The sequence below is a fragment of the Channa argus genome, chromosome 21 (assembly GCF_033026475.1).
Source record: "Channa argus isolate prfri chromosome 21, Channa argus male v1.0, whole genome shotgun sequence".
In the NCBI taxonomy this organism is placed as follows: domain Eukaryota; kingdom Metazoa; phylum Chordata; class Actinopteri; order Anabantiformes; family Channidae; genus Channa; species Channa argus.
In genome coordinates, this window is record NC_090217.1 from 9,436,052 (window position 1) to 9,455,681 (window position 19,630).

Here is a 19,630-nt window from a genome sequence, read left to right on the forward strand (position 1 = left end):
CCTTGTACTCTATTTAAAAATGTTGTCATAAGCAAAGTGGACCCGCAGGGGCGCTGGCAGTTCTTCTGTCTATCAATGTTTGTAGCTCAGTGTTGCTTTGCACCGCCGGGCGGAGACAGCGACGGTCAGCGGAAAATGGCGGATGGTGTGGATCATATCGATATTTACGCCGACGTAGAGGAGGAATTTAACCAGGTAATAAAGCCACATGCACCACACTTGTACTAATATTGTTATTGCTGCACATATGAATAGTGGTATTTTGTTGTTAAGATCGACTGTGACCCCGTTTTCATGGTCAAACGAGCTTCTCGGCGCACAGGGCCCGTTTTAAGCATGCTTCAAGTCTGCAGCCTCAGCCACCGATAACGGCGTGAAATGTAAAATTTTTTTAGTTGTCCGCTCGTTACGCAACGTATCCTGCAGGTATTGTTTGCTATGTCGTGTGAGAACACATTAAATTTAATTTGGCTATCTGCTTAAATCAACCTCGTTTATTGTTGAGCGCTCACAGTTTCGGGCCTCGGCATGGCCGCTTATGGCGGGGCAATTTTAGTAAGCTTAACAAACGCAGTTAGCGTTACGTTAGCTAGGTAGCGTTAGCCATTTGCTGCTGTTAAAAGATTTGTTTAACGTCATAATGTTTGGGTAATAATGTTTTTTTAGGCCTGTTTGTTTAATCAGCTCAGTCAAGTGAACATTATTGAATAGTAATGCGCCAAACTGCAAATGGGTGAAATATTAGTTTGAATTGTCAGCTTGTGTATTAGCTTTTGTGTAGCATTTATGTGTATGCTCGGCGGATGTTTTCTTCCTCCACACGCCCCTTTTCGGTTCATTGGAAAAAGTACATGTCTGCGATACGATGTTATGTCGACCAACAACTTAGCAAAACGGCACTGTTGTGTGCTCACACTCGGCGCTGCGAGTGAACTTTTGTTGTGTTTAATCAGCTGTTGTATTAGCGTTTTAACCAATAATAACCTCATACTTGATGCAGCAAAAAACAAAACAAAATTATAGGTTAGAAGGTATCACTTTGCTTAATTTGCTTAGTTAACTATTTTAGTATACTGTAGTTTACTAATTGTCTGTTAAATGGTTTTGCAAGAGGCCTACTAGGTGTAATGGATTTATGTAATATAACACAACAGTTAGCTTTGTCAGCAGTGATCTTCACTAGAAATATAATTGTTACTACTGACAGTAGTACCAATACTGCTGGTTCCTCCGGTCATGTCGAAGTGTCCTTGAGCAAGACACTGAATCCCAACTTAGTTGCTGCGTGGAGTGTTGGCCAGCTGCATAGCCGCTCCCCCATTGGTGTGTGAGTGTGAATGAGAAGTAGTGTAAAGTGCTTTAAGTACCAATAGGTATATAAGTGCAGAGCAATTACCTCTTTTGTACATCTAACCCTGGACTGACAAGTTCAAGAAGCCATGTGTCACAATTAAAATTTGCATTTTTCTATCATACAGACATAATTGTCCTATTTGATGCTGTAAAAAATAGGTAAAATGGGAAGTAAAGACAATACTGCTTGTAGTTTTAAAATTAAGAACTACAAAAAAAATGGATGTATTGGATAGCACACACCCAAAAATAAAACGTAAGCGTTTTGATACCAAGAGTCACTGTGTAGCTTCTTTGGATCTACGAGCACTCTTGTGTGACATACGCATAATTTTTCCCGATGAGCTGCTCATAATTTGAACTGATATCATCACTCACAGGAAGCTGACTACCCAGTTCACGAGCAGATCGACCTTTATGATGATGTGATATCCCCATCGGCCAATAATGGTGATGCTCCAGAAGACCGTGACTACCTGGACGCGCTGCCTGCACCAGGTGGTACAGAGGGAGGGAAGAGTGCCCCGCCCAATGTGGTATATACCTACACAGGGAAAAGGATTGCCCTATACATAGGAAACCTTACGTGGGTGAGTAAGAATGCTCTTAGAAATGCTGATGATAGTCTCTTGCTCCTAAACTAAAATTATTCAAAACCAGAAGTATTGCTTTTAAGGTAAAGGCCTTAGAGACAGCCCTGTAACAGAATGATTCTGTCTTCTTGTGTGCAGTGGACGACAGATGAGGACCTAACGGAAGCCATCCGATCAGTAGGCATTACAGATGTGCTTGAGATCAAGTTCTTTGAAAACAGAGCCAATGGCCAATCCAAAGGGTGAGGGGTTTGTTATGTAATTACTGTCACAAAATTGTCATACATTACATCAATGGGAAATCACTATTATACCTTTCCAAATGGAGAGTAGCAAGTGGCATCCAAGGGGTAATTTTTGAAATATTGTTAATTGCTGGCATTGGTGTGCTGTATTTTTGTGTGTTTTACAATGTGTCACTTTTAAAGAAGATCACCTTTGCTTGCACAGATCTGATATGGATGTGTATGTCTTCCGTGTCTCCCCCAGGTTTGCTCTGGTGTGTGTGGGCTCAGAGTCATCATCCAGGAAATTAATGGAGCTGCTTTCAAAAAGGGAGCTCCATGGTCAGAATCCCATTGTCACGCCATGCAACAAGCAGTCCCTCAGCCAGTTTGAGATGCAGTCACGTAAAAGTAAGGTGGAAATGTGTAAACATTACATCTGCAGAATATATTGTTCAGTCAGCAAGAAATTAATAGGCTAAAATCCTTGTCACAACTCTGGTTCATTAAAAGCAATGTAAAGAAATGTGCACTTACTGTGACATACAAGTTTGTCTGCAAATAATAACACCCTTCAGATCAACAGTCACACTGGCATTTTGTGCATCTGCTACTTAGTCACATAATTTTATACAATGCATACTAGTAAGTCTTTGTTAATGTAAACATAGAACAAATGTGTATAGTGTCATATGTTAAATGGGAAACTGAGTGGTGTATTACCCTTTCACAGGTACACAGTCAGGCCAGATGTCAGGGGAAGGGAAAGCTGGTCCCCCTGGAGCAGGCCCTCGTGGAGGTTTTCCCATGGGAGGTCGAGGCAGAGGCAGGTTCCCTGGTCCACCTGGACCTGGAGGAGACCGCTTCCCTGGGCCTGTTGGGCCTGGAGGGCCCCCACCACATTTCCCTGGTTAGTTTGTTAATAGATGTTTGTCTCAGACGGGTGGGAAAACATCCCTCTCTATTCAGTTCATATATTTAGTACAGATCACAGGTTGAAGAGTGAGTAAGTACATTAAAATGAGTGCAGGTCCTTTTATCTATCCATTCATGTACCATGTATATCCCTTATCTTTTTAACGGTTATTGGAAGACTGCAGTGTATTCTAGTTGTGATTGGGTGAGAGGAGGTGGAACACCCTGGACAGGTCACACTAAGGGCAAATTTGAATCGCCACTGAAACTCCTCGAAGTCTGTGGGAGGAAACCACAGAGGGTTTGAACCCATAACCTTATAGCTGGGAGGTTCCTACCTCATATCGTGCCTCACAGTTCTCTCGTGTTTTTATTTCTCTCTCTCTCTATATCTATATATCTATCTATATATATATCTATATCTATATATATATATATATATATATATCTATATAGAGAGAGAGAAGAGTTATCACAGTGTGACAGGTGCCTTGAAAACTTGCTGTGAGAATCATTCAAATTCTGTCCTGTCTGGCGGTGCTGCTCTGTTAGGACAGTTCAGGCTTTGCTACTACTCACACCCGCATGAAACCAAGGCTAGTCTATCTTAGTGTGCTTTTCCAGTGAGGGATTTCTCCCCACCCCTTTAAATCTCCTACCCCGTCTGTGCATTGGCATGTTTCCTTCCCCTTTTGGTATGTTGTTTTTGGTTCCTTGTCACAATCTTACCCTGGCCCAAATTTTCTGCACACTGACTTTTTCCAGCATTCCTTGACAAGCAGTTTGCTCAAAGCTTTGCTTGACAAACTGCCAACCTTCAACTTCTTGGATTGGCCGCCTAACACTTTTAGCAAGAAAGAATGGAATAGTCAGTCTTCTTCTCTCTTCCTCCCATTTTCGTGTCTTGCCCTCCATCCCAAATTTTTACATCTCTTGATTTGCTTAGTGGCTGGTGTCCCGTGCTGCTGGATTGCGAAAGGCCTTCACTTGGCAGGCAGAAGTTTATGAAGGGAGGAGTTGTGATTGGTTTGCTTTCTTCCCCATTAGGCTCGGGAATGAGACCAGATCTGATTAGGCACCAAGATGGCCCTCTGATGGATATGAGTTTCAATGCCTTCCCGCCAGGGGGAAGGAGCGGGAGCTGGTGTGGCAGAGGTGAAAAACCTCCACTGATTTGATCATTCAGCTGTTTACTGATAGAAGTGGTGCTGTTGAACCATAAGGTTGACCCCCAAACAGCTGGATTTATCAGAAAACTTTGTTAATCCTTTGAGAGCCTCCACCAAATAATGAATAGATATTTTGAGGTGTTCCCAATCATTGAAACAAACAAGCACACCATATAGAGTTGATTATGTGTGAGCTTATGCATTATGACCATTCAAGTGGAAAATCCAGCATCAAGTGCAAGGCCTGCTCAAAGTACTTTGCTATGAGTGTATGTCCGTATGTTCTGTTTTTCCTGATTTAATTTTAAACAGTTCTTAAGTCCCTTTCTTTTGTTGTTCCCTGTAGCTATAGTTTGCTCTTCTTTACCCATCGGTATCATGTTCCTGCTTTAAGCTGCTTCGTTTGGTATCTGTTTACCAAGGAACACATGGAAAATACAGGCTACCTCAAGACAATTATATTAGAGCTTGAACAATAGGTTGGCTCAAATTCCAAGTTCCAGGTTTTTACCAGCTTACATTTTCTTTCGTCATACTTGGAAAAACTGGGGTGGGCTCTACCTTCCTAAAGGTAGAGAAAATAGAGTAAGTACATATAATTGTTTAATGTGCATTTGTGTTTTGTTCTTGTGATATATATTTCTTTTTTAGGTGCGATGCAGGGTCCCCCACGTCCCCCTCCTGGTCCACCTGGACCCCCTGGCCCTCCAGGACCTCCACCTCCTGGACAAGGCCTTCCTCCACCCCTTGCTGGTCCTCCAAATCGTGGTGACAGACCTCCTCCTCCTGTTCTCTTCCCTGGTCAGTTTGGCCAGCCACCCATGGGACCACTACCTCCTGGCCCCCCTCCTCCAGGTTATGGGCCTCCACCTGGTCCTCCACCTCCTCAACAGGGTCCGCCACCTCCAGGACCTTTCCCTCCTCGGCCTCCAGGTCCCATTGGACCCCCTATGGCATTGGCTCCCCCTCCACACATGCCAGGCCCCCCACCAGGGGGACCACCACCAGCTCCTCATGTCAACCCCGCCTTTTTCCCTCCACCTGGCAACAACAGCATGCCCCCCAATGACAGCCGGGGACCCCCAGGACCAAACGACCCATACGGACGGCCACCACCGTATGAAAGAGGAGACTATGGCCCTGGAGGCAGGTAAGGATAGGTTACGAAGATGGAACAAACGATTTAAAATGCTATATACGTAGACAAATGTTTTGGTTACATTGACAATATATTAGTATGTATAGATGCAAAGAAAAGGGTAATTTTTAACACTTGTGTGCTTGTAGGGAGATGGAGGCATCACGGACTCCTCTGAGCGAGGCAGAGTTTGAGGAGATTATGAACAGGAACAGAGCCATCTCCTCTAGCGCCATTTCTAGGGCTGTGTCTGATGCCAGTGCAGGTAATATTAGTAATATTGAGTGCAACTACATGCTTGTGTTAATGAGGTCAACAGATTAGGATTCAATGTAAAGTTTATCGCATCCTTGTGTTGTCTTTTTAGCTGATTATGGCAGTGCTATAGAGACCCTGGTGACCGCCATCAGTCTGATTAAGCAATCTAAAGTGTCAGCAGATGACCGCTGTAAAGTCCTCATCAGCTCCCTGCAGGACTGTCTCCATGGCATAGAGTCAAAAAGCTATGGCTCTGCCTCCAGGTATGATTGCGTATTTATTTATTTATTTATTTATTTATTTGTGGGTGGTATGAGCATTTAAATGCCACGCTGAAGCACTTTACATGTTACGGCAAAAACACATGCAATAAAACTAGCATCTAGGCTAGCAAAATTTGAAGCTATGTGAAAAATGTATCTTGTACTGGACACAGTCATTCACACTTTGCTTTTTTAGGCTATATTTACAGTTGACTGTAACCTGAATTACCTTTTTTGAAATGGAAATTGGCCCCAGATGATTTGTTACTTAAGGCTTTGGAAACCTGGTGTACAGCCTAATGATGCCTTTTTGTCTCTGCCAGGCGAGAGCGCTCCAGGGAACGTGACCACAGCCGCTCTAGGGAAAAAAGCAGACGTCACAAGTCCCGCAGTCGTGACCGCCACGAGGACTATTACAGAGAACGCAGCCGAGAGCGGGATCGTCATCGCGAAAGGGACCGAGACAGAGACAGGGAAAGAGAGAGAGAGAGGGAGTACCGACACCGCTAGACAAGGAGGGAGGTATGTTCATTTTTTATTTTTTTTTTTTCTTTGTCTTTCTGTTGTATGTTCTGTTTGTTTTCTTCACCACTGCATTTGTCTTGGACCTGAACCAAACCAAACTAGATGAAGCCAAAACTAAATGGCACAATTAGAAAATATTGTTTATTGCTACATTGTCCTCTTTGTTTGCTTGCGTCCTCTGCTCTACATTGATTTGGGGTTCATTTAAACTCCCCATCCCAAAGTTACTGACAGCCTGCTTGTAAAGCTCTAAAATTTCAGCAAATGTTGTCGTTATGAACGCTGGCGGTGTACAACAAAAAGGTTTTTGAACATTTTCGAAACTGTTGTACTCATAAGGTCAGATGTAGAGTACAGCTTTAAAAGCTGTGACCTTTGGTTTGATTTCAGTATTCATCCAATAATATTTGAGTAGGAGGATGAGGAGAAACAAGGTAAGCAGGGACAGGGCTTTTCAAAACTCAGTCTTGGCTTCAGGTAGGTATAAGGTAAGTCTGCTTTTGTTTGTTTGTTTGGTTTTTTGTTTTTTGTTTTTTTGCCTTTCATTAGTTTTCACATTTCTAGTACAAATGGCCTCTCAGAATGTACCTAGAACTTGATGTATTTATGGTGGAGCTTTGTACATAGGGGTTTGTATGAGATGTACCTATACTGTGGTTCTACCATAAATCCGAAAATAATGATCATTGAAAAATTCCTTTGTGGATTCACTGTTACCTTTTGGTCAACACGCATCTGATGCTGGTAAATTACAAAATCAGTCAGCCACTTTTTGTTATTTAATTATCAAAATACATGCCAATCTAATTCAGAATTACACAAAGCAAACACTTGTAAGAAACTGGTAGCAGCACTGCTGATACACTCCTAATACAAAATTGTATTGTGTTTTTTTTTGTTTTGTTTTTTTTTTCTTTGGTGGCTGTATAGATAATCTATGTAAACTCATCTCTGCCAATTTATTTCTTGACAGTGGATTATTAAAAGTGGAACAGTCAGAATTTAGTGTTTACCAGCAGCTGTGGATTAAAATTATATTCTTAATATTCTGGCCAAATATCAACGCCCGATGCTTTGGCATTTTTTTCTTTAATACAAGTCACTTTACAGCGTATGTGTATAACGACTTCAGAGTTGGGTTGTCAGTGTGACTTTTAATAGAGGTTTTCTGACTGACTGGCCAAATTTAGATGTAACTTGTGTTTTTAGAAAGTAAAAAGTGTTGTCAACTAGTAGACCAATCTGCACTTAAATGTAAATGTTTAAATGATAGCAATTTTGTATACCTATTAACCGATTAAGGTTAAATATTATGTTATTATTGAAGGAAGGTGAACATTTATCAGACACTGTCAATATCAGATGAGTTTTGGACCGAAGTGTTTGATAATGTGATTTTTTTTTTTTTTCTTTACTATATTTGCATGTTAGTAATATTTTCTGGCATTTAATCTTTGTCAGACCTAAATTTTTTTGTAGTCTAGTGCTGCTGAACCGTTGTACTGTACATCAGTTTAAAACAGTGATTTGAAGTGAAAAAAATGAAAATGAATCTGCTTATTGCATTTTGGGAGACATAGATGCTAGTGGGATTTCTAAATGAAAACGTACAATTTTATAGTTGGTCCAGTAAATGCATTATATGCTAATTGCTCTTTGACATTTGCGGGCCTTGTGTAGATTTATTTTTTTAATATTTGAGTGTATGTCTCGTGGAAATTATTTCGATTTAGGCTGCAGTTGATTTTTCAGTGGTTAAAAAAAAATAATGCGATAATTGGGAAGTATTTTGGCTCATAGCACGTGTTCTGCTGGCTTGGTCATAGTAGGTCATTTTATAGATGAGTTATAGATGAATTTACCTGAATCTGCTTGACAATAGCTTTTACACAACTGATAAATACTATACAATCAATAATGGTGTTTTTAATGGATTTGTTTGGTGTCAGAGTTTCACAAATCATTTTGTAATCTTTTGTGGCAAGATGCTTTCTGCTATTGAGCCAATTGCATGTTGTACAACATGACAAAGTTTTGAAAGGTTTTGGAACTACAGTTGAAATATCGGGTTTACGTGATTTTTGTGTTGTGCAGATGTCTTGAGCTCTAAGTTATCTGTGGTGTTATGTATAAACCACAGGGGCAGTATATCATAGATTATATGCACGTTTCAGCAACTTTGTACAGTGCGCAGCACCCCATATGATATTTCTTAAAAATATAAATTGGCTTAAACAAAAAACATCTGTCAATATCTAATCATGGTTCTCAAAGAGTGTGATAGATGCCCGTGCATTCCCCCCATTTATATACAAGATTTTATTTTTATTTTTTTTTTTAAGTTTTTCATGGTGAGAAATATTACCTGGGGTGCTTCTGCTTGTGGAGTTGCTGAATTTTTAAAGCAGGCAAGTTTCATATCAAACAAGTGTAACTTAGTAAATGTCCTACTAATCTGTCATTTAGTGTAGGGTTGTGCTCGGTTTTTAGATGTTCAGACTAGTTGGGTTTATCCGACCTATGTTCCATCTGGGTGAGCTATTCAGGGTTTCACTGACACCTTTGTGTCCACTAGGAACCTCTTAACAAAATACACCTTTTTCTAACTTTGATAAATACAAATTACTTTTTTTTTTCTTTTTTTTTTACTGTGTAGCATCTTTTTTTTGTCATAGTGACAATAATTAGGACTCAAGTCTTAGTTCCAATTGCAACATCAACTACTGCTGCTCTAATTAACGTTTGTTAAATAAGAGCTTCCCAGTGGACACAAGGCCTATAAAGATTTGGTAATGTGTAGATGCTAAAACTTTGAGTCTTTCTACAAACATGTTTCTGACGGTGTCTAAAAGGTCAAGCCAAATGTAAAGGAAATGGACACAAATGTTGATGTAATCAGCCCAATTATATTAATTTACTATCTGTCAGATCGATGTTTACATTCAGTGTGAAATTCCAAATTATGTTGATAAGCAAAGGAGTTAAGAATTGATAGCCATGTAGTGGTAGTGATATAATTTATTTTGTCCACGGGTATGCTTTAGCAATGTTTTATTCTTCATTTTGCCTTTGGGCAAATGCACAGTATTTGTATTACCCTGATACTTCTCTATATGCCATCTATTTAAACTGATTGTAGATGTAAGTTCTGTGGCCCTAATGTCCTTTTTTTAAAACAAGCATATAGTGTGCTCATGCCAAACCAAGGTCAAACAGCGTTTTACCTAAAGGCCAATAATGAGTGTTTCTACATTTAAATTACAGGATAGAAATAAAATCTAATGAACTGCCAGCCGAGGTTATTCTGGGTACACCTAGTTAAAGCCTATGCCACAAATCCTGTGATAAATCTCTTTTGATTTCAAGTGATTCGATTTTTGTTTTAGTGTTGATTCAGTTGTGACCTTTTACAGAGTCTGTAGTTTGTGATGTTTAAGTGCACTGCATTAAATACAGTGCAGTGTTTCTGTTAGTGTAACCATATTGATAAAATGAATCAGCATGTAGAACAACTTGATAGAAAACATAAGCTGCGGGAAACTGAGTTTTGTTTACAGCACATTGGAGCAGCGCATCTAAAAAAAACTTTTAGAAACCACTATCTAACAGAGAAAAAACAGACCTTTCTTGTCTCACATACACCCCCTCTGGTCAAAGTCAGAAGAATTTTAGGATTCCAGTGCATGTAGGAAAGAGGTTTAGAAATCTGCCAGTATTTCATGAACTGCTTGACCCTGGTTTGGCTCTGACTTGTATCATTTTTATGCTGTACTAGCTGCTAAACATAAATTTATAATTGGTAAAGATTTGTTAGTGTACTATTTGGGTGTGATTTGACCATTGAAACAATTTTTATCCCCCTACCCTTTTGAATGTTAGTTTCCATTGCATAAAAGTGTGACAAGAAAACCACTGAATTACCTACTGTGCTGTGTAAAATATTGTTTTTGTCTGCAGCCATGCACTATGTAAAACACAGTCCTTTCCATGGCAAAAACATGGGGTTTCAATGTGGATTTGAATCTTTGAACCTTGTAAAATTTATCTGTACTGATGTCACTCGCCCCTGACGCCTGTTGGCATCTTGGCACCTTAAATAGCATCTTGTCTTTGGGCCCCACTGAACTTTGTAGGAATATCCAGAAAAATTCAAATGACTTTATGTATTCGAATTCTTATTTAGCCTGAAATATGAAGCTTTTCTGCTTTTCAGGGGGATTGTAAAAGGTGAGGAATGTCAGTGGTTCATAGTTGATAACCAAATAAAGCTTTTAATATTATTCCCTGGCCCTATCCTAACAAACATACAGTGTTATACTGAATAATATTAACATTAAAAAAAGTTCCCTGTTATATGTATCCTGAGAGTTTGTGCGGTTGTGGTATTACCTGCTGTGTCTGAGTCAAAAGCATACATTTCTCTGTAGCTTTGTGTTTTGATCTGCTGTCCTGTCTGTGTTTCACTCCTGTGTTCCCCAGTTACCGCAAAACAGTGTTTCAGAAATTGATGGATAAGACGGTTTGAAACGTGAAAATTTAGTAGCCATGGGAAACATTTGAATAGATGAAAAATACTGGAAAAAGTCTATAAATTTTAGCTGTTGGAAAAAAAAGTTAAAACCTTTTTGCAGTGTTTTCACTATGTGTAATTTGTATCTTTTGCCCGGTGAATTTTAAAAATTGCAGCCCCCACTAAACGCGTAATAGTACTTGGTGCAAAGTCGAACCTGCGAAGCCAAATTAAACATCACCTTCGGTCAAGATGATATTGTTGTAAATTTAGATCATTTCACCTCAGCATAGCTGCACTTTAAGATGAAGTAACCTTTACCTCCTTTAAATGAGAAACTTGTTGAACACTGGCGACAAATTGACAGTCCGAACTACAATTAATGTGTGTGTGTGTGTGTATGTAGATCCCAGCGTCTTTCTCTTTATAAGAATGTAAACACATATTTAAATCAGTAGATTTTGTACAGTATGAACAGTACAGTACAGATTGGTGTCTCAGTAAAAGTGATGAATTCAATTTAATGTTACATAATTTGTTGTGTGCTTAATGATATATTTGACCTTTGCTTCCTGGACATTTCCTGTTCTACTTTGCATGACATGCTTCTTTCTGTTTGTGCTAGGGTTGGGATCAATACAATCAATTGAGGGGAGGAAAAAAAATCTTTGACTCTAAAAATTATTTATTTTATTTTCCCCCCCCACCCCTTCTTGAAGTTTTTTATCACCCCTCTTTGTCATCACAAAACATTGTGTGGGCAAACTTGGACCTCGTGACTCAAAGTGATGGTGAATTGAACCCAGCCCTGGTGTGCACTATGTATGTGTAGTCTAGAGGTATAATGTTGAGGGGAGGGGGAGGGACGGTGGGTGTTCACTATTGGGCTGCCTCGAAACCAAACTCCACCCTTCGTTTTGACACCTTTCAGCTAACGAGGATCAAGGATGGATGGAAGGAAAAAGAGGAAACACTTTCAGTGCACCACCACCTCTCCACCCTGCATGATGTGACAGGATTTACAGCCACCACCTCTTCCTCCATCTCTTCTCTCCTCCTCCACCCACCCACCCTTCTGTCTGTTCATCTTGTCTGCCTGACTAAGAGCAGTGGATGGAAGACCCTGACCTGTGTAAGGCTATGCTATTCAAACACCTATACTCATGGTAACTAAAGATGAAAGAAAAGAAACTTTCCAAACAGCTCTTTTATTTTTGTGATGTTTTATTTGATATGAAAATGAGTGTGTGGAGCTTATTTGCAAAGTAACAATAAAATTGCTCGCCTCCAAATAGAAGACAAACATTACATCCTTTTTTTTTTTCTTTTTTTTTTTTTTTTAATTGTCTTTGGCTCGTTGTGATGTGTACATTCAGTTTAGAGATCAATTTTTATAGGGTACATGTTTGATGTTTTCTTCTCTCCCTTCCCTCCCGTTCTCATTTATTCTTTTCATTGTTAGTATGTTTGTATATGTCTTTGCTTTTGATTAAAATCTAGATGGTGTTGTAATAAAAAAATGTGACTGAGGTATACTTTGCATTTGGTGAATTCCTCTGTTTGCCTCATTCATATTAAATGTGTATTTTGGACTGCCCAATGTATTTTGCATCAGATTTGTGTACTTTTAGATACTTATTTTTGTTTCTTTTTTAGCTGTGGATTTTAAAATTTTTTATTTTTATTTTTTTAATGGAACGATTTTTTACAAGGCAGGGCAGATTAGAAGGATGTACTATTTAAAATTGTGCACTGATAAGTGGACAAGAGCTTATATAGAACGAATTGAACTATTTCAGCAGTTTGGGCAGCTTTGGACCTCTCATTGCAAACCAAAAATCAGCATAATACTTTTTACAAAGTGATTTCTGGTTTTATTTCTTGTGTAATTGCACTGAAGAATTACAAGCACCTTCTTAAAGTAGGTGATCTTTGAAATCTGAGTGGTTTTGTTAATATATATATAATGAACTAGGTGCTCATCTTAATTCATATTGATTTAAGCAGCCATTTGTGGTCACAGTTTATAAGTAGTTCAAATATGAATTCCAGTTGTTGAAAATTTGCCATTTCATGTAAATGCTACTTTGTTGCTTGTGTTCCACACATGCCCTGTTTTTGTATGTTCATAACCTTTACACCTACACAACATAAAGGATAAATTCAGTACAGTGCTGAAAAATAGTTTGTTAAATATGTACTCTTTAACATATGTCATATAATGCTGTGCATACTGTTTCTTTCCACCACCCTCCATGTCTTGCTTTTTTTTTTTTTTTTTTGATGCAATGCCTTTACTTGATTATGATGAATAGTGTGAGATTTTTTTAAATAAGCATAGCATTACATGTCCTTATTTGTCTTTCATTATACTTGCTACTGTACGTATGACAGCTAGGCAAGTGCAAGCATCGGAACGGTTAAGAATTGTCTCTTTCTGCATGTATGGCCTAAAACAGCAGGTCTTCATACAAGTCTTAAAGCTACATAACACAATCCACATCGTTTGCAAGAGAGGCCTATCATTTTCTAGAAGTAACACAAGGGCTCTTTTCAACCTCATAATCGACCACTCCTGGGAAGGACACTGAAGTTCACTTCCGTCAATTTCAGACTCCTTCCTGTCGAGTGACTATTAACAACAACTCTTATAAGGTCTTCAGAAATCTTCAGTTTCTTCAAGTAATAATACACTTTCAACTTGTTTAAAGATCAATCTTTGTGAGGACCCAGATTTTTCTTTAAATATAGATTGCCATCTCATTGACCTAAAATTCAGATTCAATTTGCAATTTGATTCAATGAGTTGATAATCCTATAAGCTCACACTTTAACTAGGTTCCCTTTATCATTAAGACTTGTGATATAGGTCAACTTTGTGCACAATTATGAAAGGTTAATAATTAGTACACACCAGTTTTTGAATTTTAGTAAACCATAACTGTCAAGGTTTTAAGGCAACAGTCTTTATCAGGAGGTCTATTTTGCTTCTATAACCTCCATTTTATATTCCACAACAAGAAATGTGGAGAAAAACAAATTATTTATATTTTGCAAACATCGGCTTATCCCAAATGTTTTTCTTTTATTTTCTTCTTTTTTGACCTGTTGAAGATTATTTTTATTGTTCATAAATGCTTATCTGTCATGTTTGAGTCAAATCTCCATGACCATTTCTTAATTATTGCTTTGAATGCACGTAGACATTTTGGACCATAACATTCATGTAGTCCTCCAAAGACTGCAGCAGTTGCTTTAACCTGATCAAATGATGCTAGTTGTAACAGCATCCAAACATTTTAAGCCTCATGTTCTTATAATGTGTTCCTGTTCTGAGAGTATACTTAACAAAAGGCGTTTGTACACATGTAAATCTCTTTGCTCCCATAAACCTGTACACTCTATAAAAAAGGTATCACAAACAGTAAATTGGGTTTTGATATGTCAATGTGGAATAATTGTGGAATTCTGCACTTAGAAGGGGCAATTTGTATCCAGGTCTTATTGAACAAATGTACCCTACAACTAGCTGTGCTTTTAAAAATATTTTTCAACTGACTGGAGCATTACTACTTCCCTATCTCTTCTGCAGGAGCACGATGCTTCTCAACTTAGGAATTTATCACATGAAATTTTAACAGCCTTCAGTGTCATTGTCAAACTGAGCAGAGTTCTCATCAGCCAGATTAACATGTATATACATATCATTTGTGTGCATGGCTTATATTTTGAAAACAAAACTTTGGTGTTACTTTGTGCAGATTTCTCTCCACAGTGCTGAAGGTAAGTGTTTACAGGTCTACAAATGTGGAAGTCCAGAGGAAGTGCTGCATCGAGCCAATTCAACACTTGACTTTATGGAAAATGTTGGAAAGTATCTTAATGGTCTGCAGTCAGTATTTCCCTTGACTAGTGCAGTGTAGTGTCTGATCTTGCTAGTGTTTAACAGATTTTTAGATCTTTAATTGTTCCGAAAAGTCAGCTGAATTATGTAACGTTTGGGGGGACCCCAGAATAAAACTAACTATGGCATAACAGAAGTTCTGCCCTTATTGAAAAATTATATTATTATATATACAGACATGGAAGAAATTGTTGTTGCCCTTCCACACCAATAGAAGCCCACAGTTTTATGTTATTTATTCAGAAACTGAACTGACAAACCTAATTTCAAAAGTAAAAATAATGCCATGTTTTAAATAAAACCATGTATGAACATTTGTTTAAAAAACGTTAGTCATTCATTTTAGTAGTATAGGAAGTATTTTCCATAATTAACATGTTTAAGCTTGTCTCTGATTAAGCCTATTTTATAGGGTAAAAGTAGTCATAATGCAGTTTGGTGTCCGTGTGTGGAGAGGAACCATTAATTTTGTCTACGTCTGTTAAGGAAATTGACCTGAATAGCAATATGAACTTGTCCAATAAAAAGCAGGAATTTTCAGGGCTGCACCATCAAAGTTCTAAACCTGTGAGACTAGTCATTTGATTTATTGGTGTCTTTTTAAATGCAACCTAAATTGTAGTTTAATGCGGTACTTTTTACTTGCCAGAAGGGGCTGCTGTTATCATGTACTACGGTAAGTAATGTGATGATCACACACTGTCAACAAATGGGACACAATCGCCAAAATAATGGTTGTTGGTCACAAAGAATAAAATAATTTGAAACTAATTTTGATTTGTGACCTTTCTTTTTATATATTAAGGTGCATCAAGTAAGAAAAGTTAATGATTTTTTTAATGATTTACTGTGTATACAAAATCATTGTGAAAAAGCATTCAAAGTGTATACTGGCAATATTTTAATATAACAATGATCCATACAGCTGCAAATGATAATAAATATAGACAAAAGTTGATTTTGGTGTAAAAGTTGTTAAATGTTATTTATTGTATGACATTCTGGTTAGATTTTATCCTGTAAGTTGAGTTCTCAAGTTCCAAATGATTATTAACTAATGTAATGTATTCCTAATTGTGAAATTATATTTTACAGTTTTTTTTTTAATTAGTAGGAGAAATTATTTACATGCATCATTGTAATAAAACTAATGAGTGTTTATTAAGGAGCTTTTCTCAAACGCATTCTCTTACATTGTTAGCATTATATATGCTTAATAGGACTAGGTAGATTAGCATGTAAATGTCTATCCTAAATATACAAATCAGATGAATTTGAATTACATTAATAGCAGACAGTACAAAACCATTCAAAATTATCTAACTAGTAACATTTTAAACCCTAGAACTAAATTTGTTTAAGAATGCTTCCTGTTTATACAGGCTTTATGTAGTTTATTCCTGTGTGTACTTTACCACGAAAAAGTTTAAACTTATAATAAATAGTCTGGAGATTTATCGGCCATTGTTTTGTTTTTTTACCAAAAACACAAAATCAAACAACGGTACGGTAAAGTCATGAACTTTGTGATTGTAGTTTTATGGAGTTTTGACCCAGTTTTTACTTTACGTCTTATAACGAATAAGATTACGTTTCACTCCCTGTATAAATATTTATTTTCCTCCTGTAGCAATGAATGGGGTAAGAGAGGTAACTAGTTTACTATAAGTTTAGTATAAATGATTTACATCAGAAGAAAACCAGCTGCGATTACCGGGACACGGTTGGTTTCTAGAGAAGTGAAAACATTGCAACAGAAGGGAACCTTAGTTTCTCGAGGTGTCACTCCGACCGGACCACTGAGCACGGTACACCGGTCACTTCCGGCGGTTGTTTGGCTGTTAGTTCGAAATGAGATTTTGTGCTATATAATGTGTACTTATAGTACATAAATGGCAGGGTTAATAAATTTGTATACACGCTGCGGAACAAGAAGAGTCCAATAGATTGCACTAGGGGATCGTCTTTATCTTCTTTTTACTGTACTATGTTCAAAAAAATGACGGAATTTGGTCCAGATTCCGGGGGGCGAGTAAAGGTAAGGCTAGCGTAACGTTACTCAGTAGCTCTAGTATGTTTTGAAAATACAGCCTGCTATATGACCTTTAAATACTTATGGTAATCAAGTTAAGACATATTGGTAACGAAGTTTAATAACACAACGAGGCAAAATTCACATAGTTTGTGCGTTGTTTTAAAAAAAAAAATACACAAGTTAAACTTAAACGTGGTGTGCTTTCTCTGACCTACAGGGAGTGACTATTGTGAAGCCTATAGTGTTTGGGAACGTTGCCCGTTACTTTGGGAAGAAGAGAGAGGACGATGGACACACACACCAGTGGTCTGTCTACGTGAAGCCTTACAGAAATGAGGTTGGATACCCGAATCACATAAAGGCTTTCTCCATACTTAAGACGTTGACCTTCATACTGACAAACTAATTGTGCATTATGAAAATTTTCAAGTTCACCATTTTCCCATTTGTTTTCCAGGATATGTCAGCTTACGTGAAAAAGATCCAGTTCAAGCTACACGAGAGTTATGGGAATCCACTGAGAGGTGAGTTGACCTTTTCATTACAAATACATATGTTTGTAACTCAGGTTTGCAAGGCAGTTTTCGTGAGCCACAGGGTCAGTGATCCAAACACCCAGTCCCTCCTGGCTATGTGTCAAAGTGTCCTTGAGCAAGACACTAAATCTCCAGTTGCTCAAGGTGGGTCGGGTGTGCACCTTGCCTGGCAGCCACAGTCATTGGTATTTGAATGCTTGTGTGAACGAGTGAATGAGAAACAACATTGTAAAGCACTTTATAGGCAGAACAAATACCATTTACAAACGTAAAAGAGAAAATGAATAGAAAATACAATTACTAACTAACAAATATTAATTTAAAATAAAAGCAGTAAGTAATTGATGTATGTAATGAGGAGTTTTACCCTTCTTCGGGTGTGACCCAAATTCAATTATCTGTTTCATGTGTCCTTCTAATTCACTATGTTTTGTTTGTCTGCCAGTGGTCACGAAACCCCCATATGAAATTACAGAGACAGGCTGGGGAGAGTTTGAGATCATCATCAAGATCTTCTTCATTGATCCAAATGAGAGACCTGTAAGAGCAACTACTAGTAGTTATTGTCAAATATCTTTACAAATTGTGTTCTAGCTCCATACTAAATATTATAAATATATACTGTATATTGGGTGCTAATCTTCATAGTGCACAGTTGGAAGCCTACATTGATTTAAGAAAAAAATCTGAACTTATACTGTCTTTCTATTTTGCAAGTTGATACTAAATCCTAAATTAAGACAATTTATTCAGGCCACCTATTTGCCTGTATTGATTGGTGCCTGTGTGTGTTTCTTAGGTGACTCTGTACCATTTGTTGAAGCTGTTCCAGTCTGACTCCAGTGCCATGCCTAAGAAGACAGTTGTCTCAGAATTTTATGATGAAATGGTATGTTTGCTTTAATGCTGTAGCTTGTTTTTGTTTTGATGTAAAAGATAAAATGAATTGCAAAGATTTGAAATTGTTTTGTGTGTAATTTCAGATCTTCCAGGATCCCACAGCCATGATGCAGCAGCTACTAACCACATCAAGACAACTCACCCTGGGCGCATACAAACATGAGACTGAGTGTATTTACACACACAATGAACACAGAAACACACACATGCATCATTCATTGCTATCTTGACCTCAATATCCTGCACAAGTGAAATGTGAATGTATGTATGCTGTACTGGAGAACAGTATTTGAGTTACTGTAATTGTGCTTATGCATGTTCCTGTCTGTGTCCGCAGTCAGCGAGTTGGAGCAGAGGACCAAGGAAAAAATGGAAGCAGCAAAGAAAAGAACCAGCCAAGAGATCACAGAACTGAAAGACAAACTAAAAGCTAGCAGAGAAACCATAAACCACCTGAAGGCAGAGATTAGGAAGCTGGAGGAAGATGGAGATCACAAGGAGCACTGAGAAATTGAACCAAAACTCAGCGCACATAAGAATGTCATAGTTCAGCAGGGTTCCTGACCTCATCCCTAATTTGGAAAAACAAAAAGTATTGTGTTCTGTTTTCTAATGTTTTTGTATATTTAAGACAAACATTCAATACTCAACATTACAGGGAAGACCGTATTAATGTTATCAAATTTGACTCCTTACATCAATATGTTGGTTTTTTGAAACTTATAATGTAACATCACATTTACTTAAACAGCTGCCAGTGTGAAGACCCATTTGTCCCTTTTGTATTGATCCTATTAGTTTCTGTGTAAGTAAATATGTTTGCAGTATTCCTCGTGTGTCTTCTGTTGTGACCACTCGGGCTCAAGGCAGTGGTGATATGTTAGTCAAGGCACATGAATTAAAATTCAAACACTGGGCTATGCAATGGTCACCATTTATATACTGTGTTAGTCAGTGAAAGTGGGGATTCTGACTATTTGGCTGGTAAAAAGCAGAAGAAGTCAAGCTTAGCCTGTTTTGATGGTTTGCAATAAGCAGATCATTTTTGATCCTGTCTAAGTTATGTGTAAATTGTATGTCTACAGCAATATGTGCATGTACATCATTACTAACTGGGTACATTTATTTTAAAACAAGCATACAGGTTCAGGGGGTTGTAACATGTCAGTTTTTTCAGTGACAGAATGGAATTAAAGTAAATCGTTTAATAGCTAATATTACAGAGTATCTAGGAAATAACAAACTTGAACTTTTATGGTTAAAGGCGAACACAGCCTGTTGCCTTTTGCGAAGGTGCAAATCTTCAC

The 19,630-nt window shown here is 38.0% G+C and overlaps 2 protein-coding genes across 4 annotated transcripts; both read left to right on the forward strand.

The window, feature by feature from the left end:
• Nucleotides 1–76: 76 nt before the first annotated feature.
• cpsf6 (cleavage and polyadenylation specific factor 6) lies at nt 77–16,309 on the forward strand. Of its 3 annotated transcripts, XR_010911925.1 has the most exons (12): nt 77–195; nt 1,734–1,943; nt 2,085–2,188; nt 2,436–2,581; nt 2,904–3,080; nt 4,133–4,240; nt 4,906–5,404; nt 5,542–5,657; nt 5,760–5,913; nt 6,237–6,435; nt 6,829–6,872; nt 11,880–16,309. XR_010911925.1 is itself a non-coding variant. In XM_067489488.1 (11 exons), exons 1-10 carry the CDS (start codon nt 136–138, stop codon nt 6,421–6,423), a joined length of 1,761 nt encoding a protein of 586 aa, XP_067345589.1. In that variant the 5' UTR covers nt 77–135; the 3' UTR covers nt 6,424–6,435; nt 11,880–16,309. The 3 variants fall into 3 exon arrangements, 2 of the variants coding, with proteins under 2 accessions (XP_067345589.1, XP_067345591.1); XM_067489488.1 differs by lacking the exon at nt 6,829–6,872; XM_067489490.1 differs by lacking the exons at nt 4,133–4,240; nt 6,829–6,872.
• Nucleotides 16,310–16,645: 336 nt separating this feature from the next.
• Nucleotides 16,646–19,150, forward strand: yeats4 (YEATS domain containing 4). Its single transcript, XM_067489510.1, has 7 exons — nt 16,646–16,890; nt 17,105–17,224; nt 17,345–17,411; nt 17,869–17,963; nt 18,223–18,312; nt 18,407–18,494; nt 18,661–19,150. The coding sequence occupies exons 1-7, from the start codon at nt 16,840–16,842 to the stop codon at nt 18,828–18,830; spliced, it is 681 nt and encodes a 226-aa protein (XP_067345611.1). The 5' UTR covers nt 16,646–16,839; the 3' UTR covers nt 18,831–19,150.
• The last annotated feature ends 480 nt before the right edge of the window (nt 19,151–19,630 follow it).

Bases quoted from the DNA above. Each gene is read 5' to 3' on its own strand.
- cpsf6 (XM_067489488.1), top strand. From the start codon at position 136: ATGGCGGATGGTGTGGATCATATCGATATTTACGCCGACGTAGAGGAG. The intron at 2,189-2,435 runs GTGAGGGGTTTG...TGTCTCCCCCAG, and splicing joins GCCAATGGCCAATCCAAAGG to GTTTGCTCTGGTGTGTGTGG. The intron at 4,241-4,905 runs GTGAAAAACCTC...TTTCTTTTTTAG, and splicing joins CGGGAGCTGGTGTGGCAGAG to GTGCGATGCAGGGTCCCCCA.
- yeats4 (XM_067489510.1), top strand. From the start codon at position 16,840: ATGTTCAAAAAAATGACGGAATTTGGTCCAGATTCCGGGGGGCGAGTA. The intron at 17,412-17,868 runs GTGAGTTGACCT...TTTGTCTGCCAG, and splicing joins TTATGGGAATCCACTGAGAG to TGGTCACGAAACCCCCATAT. The intron at 17,964-18,222 runs GTAAGAGCAACT...TGTGTTTCTTAG, and splicing joins TTGATCCAAATGAGAGACCT to GTGACTCTGTACCATTTGTT.